At 35.6% G+C, this 18,508-nt stretch overlaps 1 protein-coding gene across 4 annotated transcripts in view; it reads left to right on the top strand.

Annotated features, from left to right (window-relative positions):
* Nucleotides 1-18,508, top strand: part of DMXL2 (Dmx like 2) — a 158,706-nt gene that overhangs the window by 108,526 nt on the left and 31,672 nt on the right. For all 4 annotated transcript variants that reach the window (XM_059372826.1, XM_059372824.1, XM_059372825.1 and 1 more), the window contains exons 19-23: nucleotides 1,353-1,463; nucleotides 5,416-5,585; nucleotides 8,801-8,898; nucleotides 9,324-9,489; nucleotides 11,761-12,025. In XM_059372826.1, coding sequence (XP_059228809.1) covers nucleotides 1,353-1,463; nucleotides 5,416-5,585; nucleotides 8,801-8,898; nucleotides 9,324-9,489; nucleotides 11,761-12,025 — 810 coding nt within the window. The remainder of the gene's footprint in view (nucleotides 1-1,352; nucleotides 1,464-5,415; nucleotides 5,586-8,800; nucleotides 8,899-9,323; nucleotides 9,490-11,760; nucleotides 12,026-18,508) is intronic.

Here is an 18,508-nt window from a genome sequence, read left to right as displayed (position 1 = left end):
TGAGATATCAAGAAAATAGGTCACAATCCATGAAAAATGTTTTAAACTTTGATTCGGAACTATATGATTGGCAGGGCAGTATTAAAATGGCTCATCCTGGTCACAGTGCCCTTTCATGAGGTGGCTAAGGCAGGAATTAATGTCTCCACTTCACAGGTGGGAAACTGAAGCTCCGAGTTTAAGTATGTTGCACGTCTCAGTCAGTGGATTCTAAGTAAATGAATTCTTCCCAGTGGAATTAAAGGCATTCCTGACTCTGCTTTCTCTCGAACCCCATATTCCAGTCTTTGGACATGCTACCAGTTCTCCCATATCTAGGTCCAGTCATTTTTCACCACTCCTCCTATGGCCATTCCGGTCAGGTCACTGCCCCCTCCTGCCTGGTTATAGACAAACTCTCCAACACTGCTAAGTTCTTATTACTTCAGTCTGTTCTCCCGCCTACACTAGTGGCTTGCTATCTCACTTTAGAGTAGAAGCCATACCCCTACAGAGGTCCACAAGGCCCCATGTGATCTCCGTTCATTTTCACTGACCTCCTTGTGTCCCAGAAAGACCCTAGACACATTCCTGTCTCAAGGTCTTCGCACATTTTGTTTCCTCTGTGGGAATGTTCGTTTTTCCAAATTTATGCCCGGCATAATTTGAGAGTTTAAAACATTTTATTTTCTTCTAGAAAATATTATTTGATTTAACATTCTTATTACTTCCTAAGTGACAGTTTCTGTGCTGGGTACTGTTCAGACTTTTGAATTGCTTTCCTCCAACAGTGGCTATAATTTTAATTAAACTCACCACACTTTTACCTTTGCGCAACTTTTAAATAGGAGTGAGTTTGTGAAATTAGGTTGAGGTTCAACCTTAGTTTTGTAAAACTAGCCTAGGGAATCAGATTTTAAATCTTTCATAGTACTGTATATCACTTGAGCTAACCAGACTAGAAAATTTTATCTTTTTTATTAATGATAATAAATGAATGATTTCAGTTTATATATGTAATTCCTGTGTTTTAAATCTCTATCTGACTTCACATAGGAAATGCTTCTTAAGATTGTATCTAGCTTAATATAGTTAATATATTTTTTATTGGATTTCAAGATTTCATTTATTATGAATAGCTGTAAGTACTGTTGTTACCTGTATATTTTCCTCATTTTTCATTTGGGAGTTTCAGTATTTACAAATATTTTTTGTAAAGACATTTTTTTAATAAAGATATCCAAGTGTTGACAAAGGAATACACTCAAATATATATTTTGTGCAAATTGTTATTGTTGAATTTAATGCTTATTTCCTAATTTTTATTGGTTTGTGACCTTTTCCCTGAAACATATTTTCTGTTTGCTTTGCAGGAAGAGACACACTAGACGAGTGTGGTTTGAGATACTTACTAGCTATGCGTTTGCACACATGCCTTTTGACATCGCTGCCTCCTTTATACCGAGTACAGCTACTTCATCAAGGTATTTAACTCCTTGTTTGAAACTTTGCAAGACTTTTATTTCATATTGAAATGAAATATTTGCATGTATATTTGGGTAGAAGAATTAGCTAAGTCATTATATGCATTCTTATCATTAGCCTTAAGAACTTCCTGTCACATGGTGCCCACTGACCCTTCTTCTGTGCCTCTTTCAGCTCTGTTCTGTGACTTTGGCTCTTCTCAGTTTCTCAGACTTTACTCACTAAAGTTGCAGTAGTTTAGGAGTAAACCTGGTATGCCTAAGGCCGTAAAAGTGGCCCCGAATTTCTTTGACATCTGATATCTTTTTTAAAAAATTATGTGAATTTTGCCCTATGTTTTATTATTTCTGTTTATTTTAATGTAAGCATTATAAGTCCTGTACTCACAAGTAAAGCTGATGTTTTGGGAATATGTGCCAGATAGTAATCCAGTAGATTTGCATACTTGTAGTATACTGCCACACACGCTGATTTGAGGTGTAAGGATTTATGTCAGCCCCCTAATTTACAGATTTACACCCAGGGACACCTGGGTGAGTCAGTTGGTTAAGTGCTGCCTTTTACTCAGGTCATGATCCCAGAGTCCTGGGATCAAGCCCTGCATCGGGCTCCCTGCTCTGTGGGGAGCCTACTTATCCCTCTGCCTCTTCCTGCCTCCCGGTCTCTTTCTCTCTTGCTGTCTATTGTGAATAAATAAATAAAATCTTAAAAAAAATAAAATAGTGAAAAACTGAAACTATAAAGTGACCTGCCCAAGATATAGGGCTATTTATTAATAGATGTTGGCATTAGAATCCAAGTCCAGTGCAGTGTTCATTAGACTATTTTGAAACCAGCCTCCTGGACACAGCCCCATAAATAATGCTTTAGTATTGTAGGAACTAGAATATCAGGCTTTATAATTTGTTTTTCTTACCCATAGCACTTACCCTTCACCCTCATAAATGTTCTTTGAAAATATAATTCTAAATATCTGTCTGATAGTCTATCATGTTTCTAAACTACGTTTCATCTATCTAGTCCTTCATTTGTGAAACAGATTTGGCTGGTTTTCTATTTGAATGATCACTGTAATGAATGACCTTATAACTCTTCATACAAATATTCATGTATATATCTGATTATTTTCCAACAGTGGAATTAATGAGTCAGAGGGCTTGAAAGTTCTTATTGACTCTTTTTTTTTTTTGAGGTAGTTGTTTGTTTTTATTTTTAATGTTTCAGTCAACACTTTGTTGCCAGATCAGTATTCTAAATTCTGAACCTAACTGTATCTTAGTATTTTTTTATTCAAGTATAATTAATATACAGTATAGTTTCAAGTGTACAATATAATGAATCATCAATTCTGTACATTTTTCAGTGTTCATCAAGATAAATGTACTCTTAATTCTGTCTTGTTTCTCCCGTCTGCCCATCCACGTCCCCTCCAGCAACCACAACTTTGCTATATTCAAGAGTGAAATTTCTTAAGGCTTGATGAGTATTGCCCCAGACAGAAACACTGTACTCATTTACATTCCTGGAAACAGTGTTGGACAGTTCCAAAACTTAACCCATTGTGGACTTGTCATTACCATTTTAAACAGTCTGTGCCATTTGGTTAGGTTTAAAAAAATGGTATCTAGGAGGTTCTTTTACACTTTAGTTTTAAATAATAGATGGTACTGAATCACTTAATGACAATTGTGGAATTGAAAATTCCATTTTCCCTTTGATACAGTTGAGACACTGGACATAAGTGACTGCTATTATAAATGATGATCTTAGGAAGAGTTTTCAGGGGAAAAGTTCAGTAGATGGGATACAGATAGAAAGGCTAAGAAGAACAGAGGAAAACTGCAAAGGATAGACTGTTACTGGTAGGCAAAAAATAAATAAGTAAATAACTATCTGTTGGTGCCCCTGTTCTTTTCCTTCTTCTTCTTCTTCTTTTTTTTTTTTTTTAAGATTTTTATTTATTTATTTGACAGAGATCACAAGTAGGCAGAGAGGCAGTGTGTGGGGGGGAAGCAGGCTCCCTGCTTGAGCAGGGAGCCAAGTGTGGGGGCTCGATCCCAAGACTGAGATCATGACCTGAGCTGAAGGCAAGAGGCTTAACCCATTGAGCCACCGAGGCGCCCTGTTCTTTTTTCCTTAATGTATGTATGTATGTATATATACATACATACACACACACACACACACACACAAACAAACACACACACACACACGTATGTATTAAGCTATGGAGCAGGTCACCTTAAACTCTGTAGTTATGATTTTTTAATCTGTAAAATAGGGGGCTGATATAAATCCTTGTATCTCAAATCAGGGTGTGTGGCAGTACGCTACAAGTATGCAAATCTACTGGATTATCTGGCACATATTCCCGAAACTTCAGCTTTACTTGTGAGTATATGACTTACAATGCAATGCTTATATTAAAATAAACATAAATAGTTAGGCTTCCAAATACATTCACTTCTGAACCTAATTCCCTTGACATACCTGTTTATTTCCTGTTTCTGCTTAATCATACCAAAAATTTAATTAATCACATTTCACTTAAGGATACAGAATGTAATATATTTTATATTATTCTTTATATTATAAATGTGCTTTTAGCAAAGATATACTGTGTGCATTACTATGTAATAGCAACTTCTAAAGCAAAGTTTCAGTTATTTGATGTAGTGATTATTTCCTAAATCAGGCAAAGATTTAAAAATTAATCTGCCTTTTAGGTTATGAAAAACTACAAATTGGTGTTAGTAAATTTTGGCTATTTTCCCTTAAATTTATGTTGGCAGTCAAGGCTTGTTGCACTGAATTTTTTTTTTTTTAATGCTCTGATTTTAGGCACAGTTGTATAGAAATGTTAGCAATGGGAAATTTAAAAAACTTAAGATTATTATTCAAAATCGTCATAATAGTTTTTCCTTTTATACCTTCTAAAGGAACTGTTGTGAAGCAGTAGTGATTAGAAAATCTTTAAACTATATTGGAAGTCTATATAGTAGTTGTTAATGAAAAAATTACATGTGGTAACACTGATGGTCTTCTAGCATTGAGAAGCCTGTGCTATAATGTGACTATTATTGACTTCAGACATGAGGTCCAAAATGGGTCCATACAGATGGTTACTTTGAACAGTCTGGCCTCTTTTCTAGTCTCCTCTGCGTACTTCCTGGCATTCCTACTATCTGTCATCAATTTGTGTGTCTCATTTCCCTTGTGTTTCCTCTCCATCTGCTCTAAGTGGAACAAAGTGTTATCAGTAAACTGTCGATAAACTCCCTTGTACTTCCAAGTCTGATGGTGTTGCCTCTAAATACAACCTAGATTCCTGTTAGTCTTCTTCCAGGACAAAAAGAATTTGCCATATACCAACAGTATTAGGCAGCTTTAAACTACTTTTAACCAAGATGCCAAAGGCAAAGGAATGTTGTTCCCTTGCTGTTGTTATTCCCTGCAACTGTCTTGAAGGTTAGACCTTACTGTGAAATGATATTTAGCTCCTTGGCCAGAGGGATGAATGGGGCAGTTTTCACTATTCACTGCTGGAAGATATGGTCTGCATTGCTGTGAAAAAATACCCAAGGACACAGGCCAAGATATTTTGACTTGACCAGAGCTTTCACTGTTGATAAGTTTGGTGTGTGTACGTATAAATGACTCGATATTCAAATATCTTTCCTGTGATTAAGTTTTAGTGTCTCTATTTTTGCAGAGAAAAAAAGTAAATACTTGGGAAAAAGAGATTTTTTTCATTTTGTGTGTTCTGCCATTGCTCTTGTATTTAGAAACTTATAGTGTAAAGTCCTTGAATGATGACTTTCTTTTACTTTTTTTTTTCTGCTTGAAAATTCTTTCCAGAATGAAAGAATAAATACATGACTATGTGAAAAATTGTTTTGTTCTTTTTTGGTAGAGTTCTGAAAAGGTTATTATTTTGTATTTCTAATTTAGGTGTGTCTACCTGCCATTTTGCCTGGGCTTTTCATTCTGAGGCTGAAGAAGAACTGATAAATATGATTCCGGCAATTCAGAGAGGGGACCCTCAGTGGTCTGAGTTAAGAGCTATGGGAATAGGTTGGTGGGTCAGGAATATTAACACTCTTCGAAGATGCATTGAAAAGGTAACTTTACTTCATTGGAAGCTCAAGTTAAAAAAAAAATCTTTAAAGGATAAAAGATACTATCTTCCAGAAAATATGTAGTGGGGAATTAGTTTGCACATCTTGAGATCTTGAGAATTTCTTAAATAATAATTTTTGGAGATTCCAAAAACTTGACCTTTATAAAATGCCTGTGTAGTATATAAGTTGCCTTTTTCCATATATACTGAGTTTATAACATTTATGGAGTTGCATTTTTTTTGCTATCAGTTGAAGTGTGTCAACTAGTTGGAGAAAATTCAAAAATCTTTTTTTAAAAAATAACTTGAAGTTTGCAGTGGATATGAAAAGTACAGCATAGAGAATGTAGTCAGTAAGATTATAATGGCATTGTATTGTGACAGATGGTGACTGCATTTACTGTGGTGAGCATTTTATAATGTGTAGTATTGTCAAATCACTGTTATATACCTAAAGCTGCTCTAACACTGTATGTTGATTGTATTTCAATAACAATATTTACAAAAGAAAATACAAAAATCTAAATTTAGAAAACAAACTTCAGTTCTTATCAGATAGGTACATTATGGATACAAAAATTATTTTTTATATAAAGGATTCTCTGTATGGCTAGGTTAATAAATAGCAAACTTCCTCTGTACACTTAAAATACCATTCAATAAAAGGTTTTGATTTGTGTGCACTTGAAGAATGTATCTATGGCAGCAAATTAAACATGCTGTAAAATTTTTTATGAAGGCTTTCAGAATCTGTTTTCTGGTAGATTCCCTTTAGAAAAAATTTGTTCAATAATTTGTTAGTGGAAGCTGAAAATTTCTTCAGTGTTATAGAAACAAACCGTTATTGAGCACCTACTGTGTGCCAGGCTGGTACTAGTTGCTCTTCACAACCTATTTCATATAATCATCTTACTGGTCCTGTGTGGCCATCTCCATTTTCACTTGATGGACTAGGGCTAGAAGGGTGAGGTAACCCGCCCAAAGCTCCTGGTATTTGTAACTGTTAGACTGAGTCTGTGCCTGTTCTACTCTACTGGGGTTAGAAAGGTGGAATGCTCATTATTTACTTGTAGGAGCTCATCAAAATTCCCAGAAGTACAATTAATGATACAACATTTGTGAAGTACAGATTTATTTCTCCCAAGAGAAATTCATTCCTCTACAGTAGTAGTCGTCAGATTTTATTGTCAGAAGAATCAGCTGGCAAACTCACTTAAAATGCATATCTTCCAGGCCAATTTTTATTTGGTAGGTTGAGTGTAGCTAGGGGTGTGCGGTCTTCATCTCAGCATCCTGAGATTCTGGTGTTCATTGTGGCCCTCGGATTACTTTGAAATGTGAGCACAGAAGTGTCATTTTCCTGTTACATGCAAAGTTGCCAATAAGATAATCAGTGTTTCTCTTCTCAAAATAGGCACAAATGTGAGAAGGAATTTATTCTTATACCAACTTCTGGTGTATAGGGAAAGTTAATTGTTACAGCATGTAAATGACACAGTATCTACATTAAATTTTTTATATTCTGAAACAATGGAAAAAAGAGGACATATTTTCTCTGAAATGTTTCAGATTTTGGCTACAAAGATCTCCTTAATTTCTTGTCAGCAATTAGTTGTGTCTTATAATTATTTCTGATATGTACATAGGATTTAATTCCACAAGAAAAGTATCTCTTAAAATTGCATCAAAGGATACATAAATTTTTTGCCTTGAGATATGTATTATAAATCCTTAGTGAATCATGAATAAAAATTTCTCTAAAAATTATTAAACATCAAAATACTAAGTTAAATAATTGAAGACAGAGAAAATATTAAAAAAGAAGAGAAATAAACAGGTATTGAGAATACAGCATTTTCATGATGCAGTTTCCCCGTCTCCCATTTCTTGGTAGTTTTCTGCTTCACCATTAGTCACTGTGAACTAATAAAACAAAAACAAGTGTTGTTTTTTATTGTCATACCTCTCAGCGTAGTGATTTGCAGAAGTTATCTAAGTGTCCTTGAAAAATTAAGATACTGTCTGTATGATAATTGTGTTCAAAACAGTATAATTATGTATAATAATGTTATTGGCTTAATTTTTAAACTTAACACTGAGTTGATTGGTTCTGTATGAATTCAGCAACTTTGGATATAAGCTCTGAGGAGATTAATGAATCATGTGTTCATTAAGACTCTTTGTCATGGAATTTCTAAGAATTGAAATTTGTAAGCTCTTGAAAATAACGGAGCTTCAACCTTCTGTGTTAATTACATGCCAGAAAGAAGGTGTCAGTCTTTAGAATAGTCAAAATTTGATTGGAAAATACCAGAAACAATGTTTCTTTAAAAAGTATGTTTAGGGGCGCCTGGGTGGCTCAGTGGTTTGGGCTGCTGCCTTCGGCTCGGGTCATGATCTCAGGGTCCTGGGATCGAGCCCCGCATCGGGCTCCCTGCTCCTCAGGAAGCCTGCTTCCCTCTCTCTCTCTCTTTCTCTCTCTGCCTGCCTCTCTGCCTACTTGTGATCTCTGTCTGTCAAATAAATAAATAAATAAAATCTTTAAAAAAAAAAAAAAGTATGTTTAAAAAAAACACTGGAACACTCACTTATTTTTGTCTATAGTTGTTTACGTGTGTGTATATAATTGATATTTATTCACAGATGTCTGTATCGGTATGAGTTGAGAAAGCTTTAAATTGTGAAATCACATTGACTATGGAAGTTAGCATTTTAGCTTTTACAAAACATTAAGAAATGTAACATTTAATTTTCAAGAAAAATATCACATCTGTTGAATATTCTGTCTTCTTTTTTGTTTCATGTGGTAGACAGTTTTATTACTACCTGGGTTCTAATACCTTTTCCATCCCTTAATGTGTGACCTTAGGCAGTTCACTTAACCTCTCTGTGTCTCCATTGCTGCCTTTGTAAAATGGGGATAATCCTCATGGATTGTGGTAATTTAATAAGATAAATAAAAGGCACTTAGACTGGTGCCTGGTACATGGAAGTAATTAGTAAATTGCTAGTTGCTATTATTATTTTTATTATAATTACTGGCATACCAATAGTTGTCTCTCAGAGCTACTGGAAACTGTGGAATAGAGCCAACTTTTCTCATCTCCATGGTTACTATCAGCGATGTAAGAGCAGGGAAGCATTAATTGTTGGTTAATTGGTTGTAATTCTTTCATCAAATAGTTAATTTAATAGATTGTTTTATTTACCATTTAGGTTGCCAAAGCTTCTTTCCAAAGGAACAATGATGCCTTGGACGCTGCACTGTTCTACCTTTCCATGAAGAAGAAAGCAGTAGTGTGGGGTCTGTTTAGGTAAGTTCCCTCAACAATGAACATGATTGACTGGGGTGAAGATTGTGCTGCAGATATTCTGATGCTGGTGCTTTTCAAAGTACTTAGATACATAAGTCTGATCAGATCAGCTTACTTTTCTGTATCCTGGTTTCTTTATCAGCAAGAAATGGGTATAATATTGGTTCAGCATAACCTAAAGGGTGGGATGTTGTTTAAAAAAAAAAGTTGATAAAAGCACTTTGAAAAGTAAGCACTGTGTCCTGTTTATGTATATACAAGGAATTTGAGCTTTCCTTACCACAAGTGAAGAGAATCTTGGTAAGAGATACCTATTACTGAAATTATTTTAGATGGGTGTTTGAGATTATTTTCACATGTTCTGCAAAGGATTCAAAATATTTTAGATTTCCCTTAGCCACTGATACTTGTGTTCTTGTTTCCAGATCACAGCATGATGAGAAGATGACAACATTTTTTAGCCACAACTTTAATGAAGATAGGTGGCGTAAAGCTGCTTTGAAAAATGCTTTCTCTTTACTTGGAAAGCAACGCTTTGAACAATCTGCTGCTTTTTTCTTGTTAGCTGGTTCATTGAAAGATGCCATAGAGGTACAAATAAGAAAACATGCTGTGAGATACTTGTAGGAGATTGAAAATCTGAAGACGTTATAGAGTAGACTGATTTTCTTTCTTTCTTTTTTTAGTTTGTAATACTGAAATTTATTTAACTACTTGGATTATAAATTAAAATTTTTTTAAAGATTTTATTTGTTTGGGGCCCCTGGGTGGCTCAGTTGGTTAAGCAGCTGCCTTTGGCTCAGGTCATGATCCCAGTGTCCTGGGATCGAGTCCCACATCAGGCTCCTTGCTCAGCAGGGAGCCTGCTTCTGCCTCTGTCTGCCTGTGCTCGCTCTCTCTCCCTCTCTCTCTGATAAATAAATAAAATCTTTAAAAAAAAAAAAAGATTTTATTTGTTTACTTGACAGATCACAAGTAGACAGGCAAGCAGAGAGAGAAGAAGAAGCAGGCTCCCCACTGAGCAGAGATCCCAGGACCCTGGGATCATGACCAGAGCCGAAGGCAGAGGCTAAACACACTGAGCTACCCAAGCACCCCTAAATTAAATTTTTTTAAATCAGAAGACTTGTGTGTAATAAATTAGGTTACAGATTTGTAAAGCTCATTATAATGTAATTTTACATACTGAATTGCCTCTTTGTTTTTAAAAGATTTTATTTATTTATTTTGAGAGGAAGAGCGAGGAAGAGAGAACATGAAAGGGTAGAAGGTCAGAGGAAGAAGTAGACTCCCTGTGGAGCTGGGAGCCCAATGTGGGACTCCGGGACTCCCATCCCGGGACTGCAGGATCATGACCTGAGCCAAAGACAGTCGCTTACCTGACTGAGCCACCCAGGCGCCCTGAATTGCCTTTTAAAAAGAAAAAAAATTATGTTCACTTGGCTTGTAATTTTCTTTTATATTTGTAAAGACAGAGAATACAGAGAACTGAAATAGTGGTGTAGTGATAAATGAAATTATAAATCAATTCAGGTGTGAAACATAAACCAAAAATTTTTATATAGAGAATATTGCATTTCAAGTATATTTATATAAAAGAATGACTAATGAATATTTTCTTCCTAGCTATCTTATGATTCCGAACTATTTGAAGTATGTGTAGGTCACAACCTCCTTCTCTGGGGTAGACAGGCAGCTACTTTAAGTTCTTTTTTTTCTAAATGAAATTCATAGATAAGGAACTGAAATTGCTATTCGTATTGTTTTGTAATGTAGTTGTCTTAGGTATTGAAAAATGAATGAGGAGGTAAAACTGTATTTTTTGATACATATACCTGGCAGTTGATTATGAGAGAAGTTATAGGGGCACCTGGGTGGCCCAGCTGGTTGAGCATCTGGCTCTTGATTTAGGTTTAGGTCATGATCTCAGGGTCCTGAGATCGAGCCCCACATCAGGCTCCATGATCAGTGGACAGTCAGCTTGAGATTGTCCTCCGCCCCCTTTCCCCACTCACTTATTCTCACTCATAAATAAATAAATCTTTAAAAAAAAGAGAGAGAAATTATGAATGTTACTGTTTATTTATGAGATCTTCCTGCTAAGATACTTACAGTCATTATGAACAATCCATACCAGTGAGGGAAAAGTAGAAATAATTGGAGGTAATACATGATAGAAGAAAAAGGAAATACCCAACAAAAAGAAATTCTCTACATTTAGAATTAGTCACATTTTCAAAAATGATCTCTGGTGTATGATTTTTTAAAATAACAAATATTTATGATTTTGAAATAGGAAGTTTCAGGTAATCAGGAGAAGAAGAGAAATGTTGATTGAGAGACGCTTTTATTGCCTGAATGACCTCAAATTCTCTATATGCGTAATTACATTAGAATATAAATTAGAGTAAAAATAGAATTATGGCTTTATTTCATATGTTATTTGTTACTTAATTAGAAGGTTATTTTAAAATAGTAATAGTTATGTTTATATGGACATGTATTTGGGAATTAAGAGGAGCTGACATATATAAATTCAAATGTCATAAGTATATTTAATTTTAAATTAGTATTAATTTAAATTGATCTAACTCTGAGGTAATTTTGATATTTGTCTTATGCTTATTTTATAAATGATCTTTCTAGGCCAGAAACTGCTAAGTTCTAGTTAATCTTACTCTTTTTTATAGCTATTCTTTAATCACCTATCAGGTAGTCATTTGCTTGAATTACTGTCTCAACCTCTGTACCCCTCCCACCACTATAAGAATATAAATGGTAGATTTCAGGGTATCAGTGGAGTATTCCATATTGCTAAGTAATTGTCATTAAATAAGTATTTCTCAATACTTGAATTTACAGGTATGTCTTGAAAAAATGGAAGATATTCAGTTAGCCATGGTTATTGCCCGTTTGTATGAATCTGAATTTGAGACCTCATCCACTTATATATCAATCCTAAATCAGAAGATTCTGGGTTGCCAAAAGGATGGCTCAGGATTTGATTGCAAAAGATTACATCCTGATCCTTTCCTGCGTAGTCTTGCCTATTGGGTAATGAAAGATTATACCCGAGCTTTGGACACATTATTGGAGCAGACCCCAAAGGAGGATGATGAACATCAAGGTAGGACATTTCTGGGTTTCTCTTTTTTTTTTTTTTTTTAGGATATTATTTTTAAGTAATTTCTACACCCAGGGTGGGGTTCACACATATGAAAAGAGCCATATGCGACCAACTGAGCCAGCCAAGTGCCCCTTTTTTCCTTTTTTAAAAGAAGGCTGTTTCTGAACTTTAATGTTTACTTAGGAAAAAAAATAAAAAACAAAACCCAATTATATTGAACTGAAGCATACATGATGTTTACATATTGTATCGCTCTTTCCATATAATCATATAGCTGGTGTTTTTTTGTTTTGTTTTGTTTCTTAAGTAGAAATTTTGGCTGTTGCACGCACTGGTTTAAGTGCCTGGACCTTTATTCTTGTATGATAAGCTTTCTTTACTTCTAGTTATCCCAAATAATTTGGATTTTTTTTAAGCATCTGGAGGGCATTTATTAGCACTCTTTGCAATAATTTTTTTTAAAGATGGAACATTCTAAGTGTTTGTCAATAGAATAGTTAAATGAATTATGGTATATCCATACTACAGAAATAATGTGCCATTAGAAATGAGGCCGATTGATGTGTTAATTTGTGCTGTAGTAGTTAGTGAAACAAGTGAGATGCAGAGTGGCATAATTCTTGTTGCATTTTATTTACATATGCATGTCGCAATAATGTGTGTGTGTTTACCTACTGGGTCTAGTCTCCTTCTTCCTCTCCCTTTGTTGTTTTCTGGAATAAATCAAAAGAAACTGAATACAGGGGTGCCTGGGTTGCTCAGTCAGTTAAGTGCTCAGATCGTGACCTCGGGGTTGTGGGATCCAATCCCGTGCTGGGCTCAGTGCTGCTTAAGAACCTGCTTAAGACTCTCTGTCTCTCCCCCGCACCCCTCCTGACTCATGCTCATTCTTGCTCCCTCTTAAAAAAAAAAATAAAATAAAATAAAATAAAAAAGAAACTGAATACTAGTTACTGGTTACCTTTGGAGAATAGTGTGGGGAGATCACAAAGCTTTCATTTTGCATTTTCCTTGCAAAATGCAAGCAAAAATACAAGCAAAATGCATACAAGCATTTTCCTTGCTGAGTTATAACTGGATGATGAGTATTAGTACTTAGAGGGCACTTGTGATAAGCACTGGGTGTTACATATAAGTGATGAAATCACTGAATTCTACTCTGAAACCAGTATTACCCTATATGTTAACTAGAATTTAAATAAAAACTTGAAAAAATTTTTTTTGTTATGTATTATTTTTAAATGCAAAAAAACCCTACATGGATAAGGGGATTAGGGACCCGTTTTTACTTTCTTTTTTATAAAGAAGAAATATTTTAATATATAGTATTAAAAATTTTAGAGGAAAGGATATTAAACCTTTAGAAGAAAAATAAGTATCTGAGTTTCCCAGGTAATTTTAATAAAATGTGCACATTTTTATAGAAAGAAGGTTCTTTTTATTTCTGTTTTCTAGGTTAATTTTTTAAAACTTGTTATTGTGGAAACTGCAAATATATGTAAAAGAGTGAATAACAGATACTGAAAGTCTGTGAATCCATCACCCAACTTCAGTAGCTATCGACTTAGACCGACTTTGCATCATATATACGCCATCCTTTTTACCTCTCCCATTCTCAACATAGATTTATTTTGAAACAAATTTCAGCATATCATTTCTTTTATAAATATTTCAAAATGAATCTCTAAAAAGTAAGGACTCTTAAAACAACACGTATCACTGTAACAAAATTTGATTAGTAATCATGAAATGGGCAGTGTTCAGATTTTCCTGGTTGTCTCATAAAATCTTATACAATTAATTTGTTTGAATTAAGATTCAGAAGAGGGGCGCCTGGGTGGCTCAGTAAGTTAAAGCCTCTGTCTTCGGCTCAGGTCATGATCCCAGGGCCCTGGGATCGAGCCCCACATTGGGATCGAGTCCCATATCGGGCTCTCTGCTCAGCAGGGAGCCTGCTTCCTCCTCTCTCTCTCTCTGCCTGCCTCTCTGCCTACTTGTGATCTCTGTCTGTCAAATAAATAAATAATCTTAAAAAAAAAAAAAGATTCAGGTGAGGCATATATGTTACAATGGGTTGAGGTGTTTCTTTGATCTATTTTGTTTTATTTTCTTTTAAAATTGTATTGATTATTACAAGTGGGAGGGGGTGTGTTAGAGGGAGAAACAGACTCCCTGCTGAACAGGGAGCCCCGCACGGGACTCAATCCCAGGATCATGACCAGAGCTGAAAGTAGACGCTTAACCAATGGAGCCACTCCGGTGCCCTCTTTTGTCTACTTTAATCTACAGTTTTTCCTTCTTCCTTTTTCTTGTTCCTTGTAATACATTTGTTAAAGAATGTTCACTTTACGGTTTCTCACTTTTTAGAATTTGTTGGTTTTGTCCCTTTTGTGTCACTTCATGTGTTCCCCCCATGTTTTCTATATGTCTTATAAATTGGTAATTAATTCTCGATGGTTTTATTAGATTTTTGGCAGAAATATTTTATGGTGGTGTGGAATACTTCTGTCAGGGAACACATATTGTTTGCTTGTTTTGCTTTTTGTTGCATTAACAGCCATCAGTTATCACTGCATAGATCCTTTATTTCATTAATGTTTATAAAATGATCATACTCTTCCTTTATGAGTTGGAATACTTCTCTAGAAGTACAGTCTCCCTTAGCTCGTTGATTACTCTAAAATCCAGTAGTATACGTAGTGAAGGAAACATCAGTGTTTGATTCTTTCACTTTATCAGTTTTCAAAATAATAATTTGGTTCACTAACATACTACAAAGGCAACTAATTAGCTTTTATATTTATTTGAGTTATTTGAACTCACAGATTTAGATAGATTTGTGTTTGACTCCATTCTGGTTTATTATTGTGGATGCTCAGATTATCTCACTTTTAACCAGTGGGAGCCTCTACAAGTTCTTGAATCCTTTTGATGTTATTCTTTGACAGTTTCTTTGCTTTCTGTTAGGGCATGCTGTTTTAGGCTCCTCTTTTACATCTCATGCCCCAGGTCTGGAAATGGCCATTCTCTCTAAGAATCCTTGTTCCTTTGAATGGGGAATAATAGAGACTACATGCTGGGCATACAGATCCTCATTTGCTGTCGGTTTGGTCATTGTGTCTAGGCTGTTTTCATGAATGGAGGCAGGATTTTTTTTTAACCTGAGAATTCATGAGTTCACATTGAAATTTTTATTTCAGTATAGATTATAGATTTCTTTTTGAATTTCATATTTGTGTCTTAAAATGAAAAGCTCAAATTCTCATAGCCTTAACATATTTGTTATTTTTTAAATTTTTTATTTTTTATAAACATATATTTTTATCCCCAGGGGTAAGGTCTGTGAATCGCCAAGTTTACACACTTCACAGTACTCACCATAGCACATACCCTCCTTAATGTCCATAACCCCACCCTCCTCTCCCGACCCCCCTCCCCCAGCAACCCTCAGTTTGTTTTGTGAGATTAAGAGTCACTTATGGTTTGTCTCCCTCCCAATCCCATCTTGTTTCATATTCTCCTACCCCCTTAACCCCCCATGTTGCATCTCCACTTCTTCATATCAGGGAGATCATAAGATAGTTGTCTTTCTCCGACTGACTTATTTTTGCTAAGCATGATACCCTCTAGTTCCATCCACATTGTCGCAAATGGCAAGATTTCATTTCTTTTGATGGCTGCATAGTATTCCATTGTGTATGTATACCACATCTTCTTGATCCATTCATCTGTTGATGGACATTTAGGTTCTTTCCATAGTTTGGCTATTGTAGACATTGCTGCTATAAACATTCAGGTACATGTGCCCCTTTGGATCACTACGTTCATATCTTTAGGGTAAATACCCAGTAGTGCAATTGCTGGGTCATAGGGTAGTTCTATTTTCAACATTTTGAGGAACCTCCATGCTGTTTTCCAGAGTGGTTGCACCAGCTTGCATTCCCACCAACAGTGTAGGAGGGTTCCCCTTTCTCCGCATCCTCGCCAGCATCTGTCATTTCCTGACTTGTTAATTTTAGCCCTTCTGACTGGTGTGAGGTGATATCTCATTGTGGTTTTGATTTGTATTTCCCTGATGCCGAGTGATAAGGAGCACTTTTTCATGTGTCTGTTGGCCATCTGGATGTCTTCTTTGCAGAAATGTCTGTTCATGTCTTCTGCCCATTTCTTGATTGGATTATTTGTTTTTAGGTGTTGAGTTTGCTAAGTTCTTTATAGATTCTGGACACTGGTCCTTTATCTGATATGTTGTTTGCAAATATCTTCTCCCATTCTGTCACTTGTCTTTTGGTTTTGTTAACTGTTTCCTTTGCTGTGCAAAAGCTTTTGATCTTGATGAAATCCCAATAGTTCATTTTTGTCCTTGCTTCCCTTGCCTTTGGGATGTTCCTAGGAAGATGTTGCTGCGGGCTGAGGTCGAAGAGGTTGCTGCCTGTGTTCTCCTCAAGGATTTTGATGGATTCCTTTCTCACATTGAGGTCCTTCATCCATTTTGAGTCCATTTTCGTGTGTGGTATAAGGAAATGGTCCAATTTCATTTTTCTGCATGTGGCTGACCAATTTTCCCAACACCATTTATTGAAGAGGCTGTCTTTTTTCCATTGGACATTCTTTCCTATATGTCAAAGATTTGTTGACCATAGAGTTGAGGGTCTATTTCTGGGCTCTCTATTCTGTTACATTGATCTATGTGTCTGTTTTTGTGCCAGTACCATGCTGTCTTGATGATGACAGCTTTGTAATAGAACTTGAAGTCCAGAAGTGTGATGCCACCAACTTTGGCTTTCTTTTTCAATATTTCTTTGGTTATTCGAGGTCTTTCCTAGTTCCATATAAATTTTAGGATTATTTGTTCCATTTCTTTGAAAAAAATGGATGGTATTTTGATAGGAATTGCATTAAATATGTAGATTGCTTTAGGTAGCATAGACATTTTCACAATATTTGTTCTTCCAATCCAGGAGCATGGAACATTTTTCCATTTCTTTGTGTCTTCCTCAGTTTCTTTCATGAGTACTTTATAGTTTTCTGAGTATAGATTCTGTGCCTCTTGGTTAGGTTTATTCCTAGGTATCTTATGGTTTTGGGTGCAATTGTAAATGGGATTGACTCCTTAATTTCTCTTTCTTCTGTCTTGTTGTTGGTGTAGAGAAATGCAACTGATTTCTGTGCATTGATTTTATATCCCGACACTTTACTGAATTCCTGTATAAGTTCTAGCAGTTTTAGAGTGGAGTCTTTTGGGTTTTCCACATATAGTATCATATCATCTGCAAAGAGTGATAGTTTGATTTCTTCTTTGCCGATTTGGATGCCTTTAATTTCCTTTTGTTGTCTGATTGCTGAGGCTAGGACTTCTATGTTGAATAGCAGTGGTGATAAGGGACATCCCTGCTGTGTTCCTGACCTTAGCAGAAACGCTTTCAGTTTTTCTCCATTGAGAATGATATTTGTGGTGGGTTTTTTATAGATGGCTTTGATAATACTGAGGTATGTGCCCTCTATCCCTACACTTTGAAGAGTTTTGATCAGGAAGGGATGCTGTACTTTGTCAAATGCTTTTTCAGCATCTATTGAGAGTATCATATGGTTCTTGTTCTTTCTTTTATTGATGTGTTGTATCACATTCATTGATTTGCAGATGTTGAACCAACTTTGTAGCCCTGGAATAAATCCCACTTGGTCGTGGTAAATTTTAATGTACTGTTGAATCCTATTGGCTAGTATTTTGGTGAGAATTTTCACATCTGTGTTCATCAAGGATATTGGTCTGTAGTTCTCTTTTTTGATGGGATCCTTGTCTGGTTTTGGGATCAAGGTGATGCTGGCCTCATAAAATGAGTTTGGAAGTTTTCCTTCCAGTTCTAGTTTTTGGAACAGTTTCAGGAGAATAGGAATTAGTTCTTCTTTAAATTAGTTCTTCTGGGAAACCGCCTGGCCCTGGGCTTTTGTTTGGAGATTTTTGATGACTGTTTCAATCTCCTTACTGGTTATGGGTCTGTTCAGGTTTTCTATTTCTTCCTGCTTCAGTTGTGGTAGTTTATATGTCTCTAGGAATGCATCCATTTCTTCCAGATTGTCAAATTTGTTGGCGTAGTATGATCTTATAATTGTTTGTATTTTTTTGGTGTTAGTTGTGATCTCTCCTCTTTCACTCATGATTTTATTTATTTGGGTCCTTTCTCTTTTCTTTTTGATACGTCTGGCCAAGAGTTTATCAATCTTATTAATTATTTCAAAGAACCAGCTTAGTTTCATCAATTTGCTCTGTTGTCTTTTTGGTTTCTATTTCATTGATTTCTGCTCCGATCTTTATGATTTCTCTTCTGCTGGGTTTAGGCTTTCTTTCTTGTTCTTTCTCCAGCAACTTTAGTTGTAGGGTTAGGTTGTGTACTTGAGACCTTTCTTGTTTCTTGAGAAAGGCTTGTACCGCTATATATTTTCCTCTCAGGACTGCCTTTGCTGTGTCCCACAGATTTTGAA

Source organism: Mustela nigripes, chromosome 13 (genome assembly GCF_022355385.1).
Source record: "Mustela nigripes isolate SB6536 chromosome 13, MUSNIG.SB6536, whole genome shotgun sequence".
NCBI classification, from domain to species: domain Eukaryota; kingdom Metazoa; phylum Chordata; class Mammalia; order Carnivora; family Mustelidae; genus Mustela; species Mustela nigripes.
This window is presented reverse-complemented; position numbering and strand designations above follow the sequence as displayed.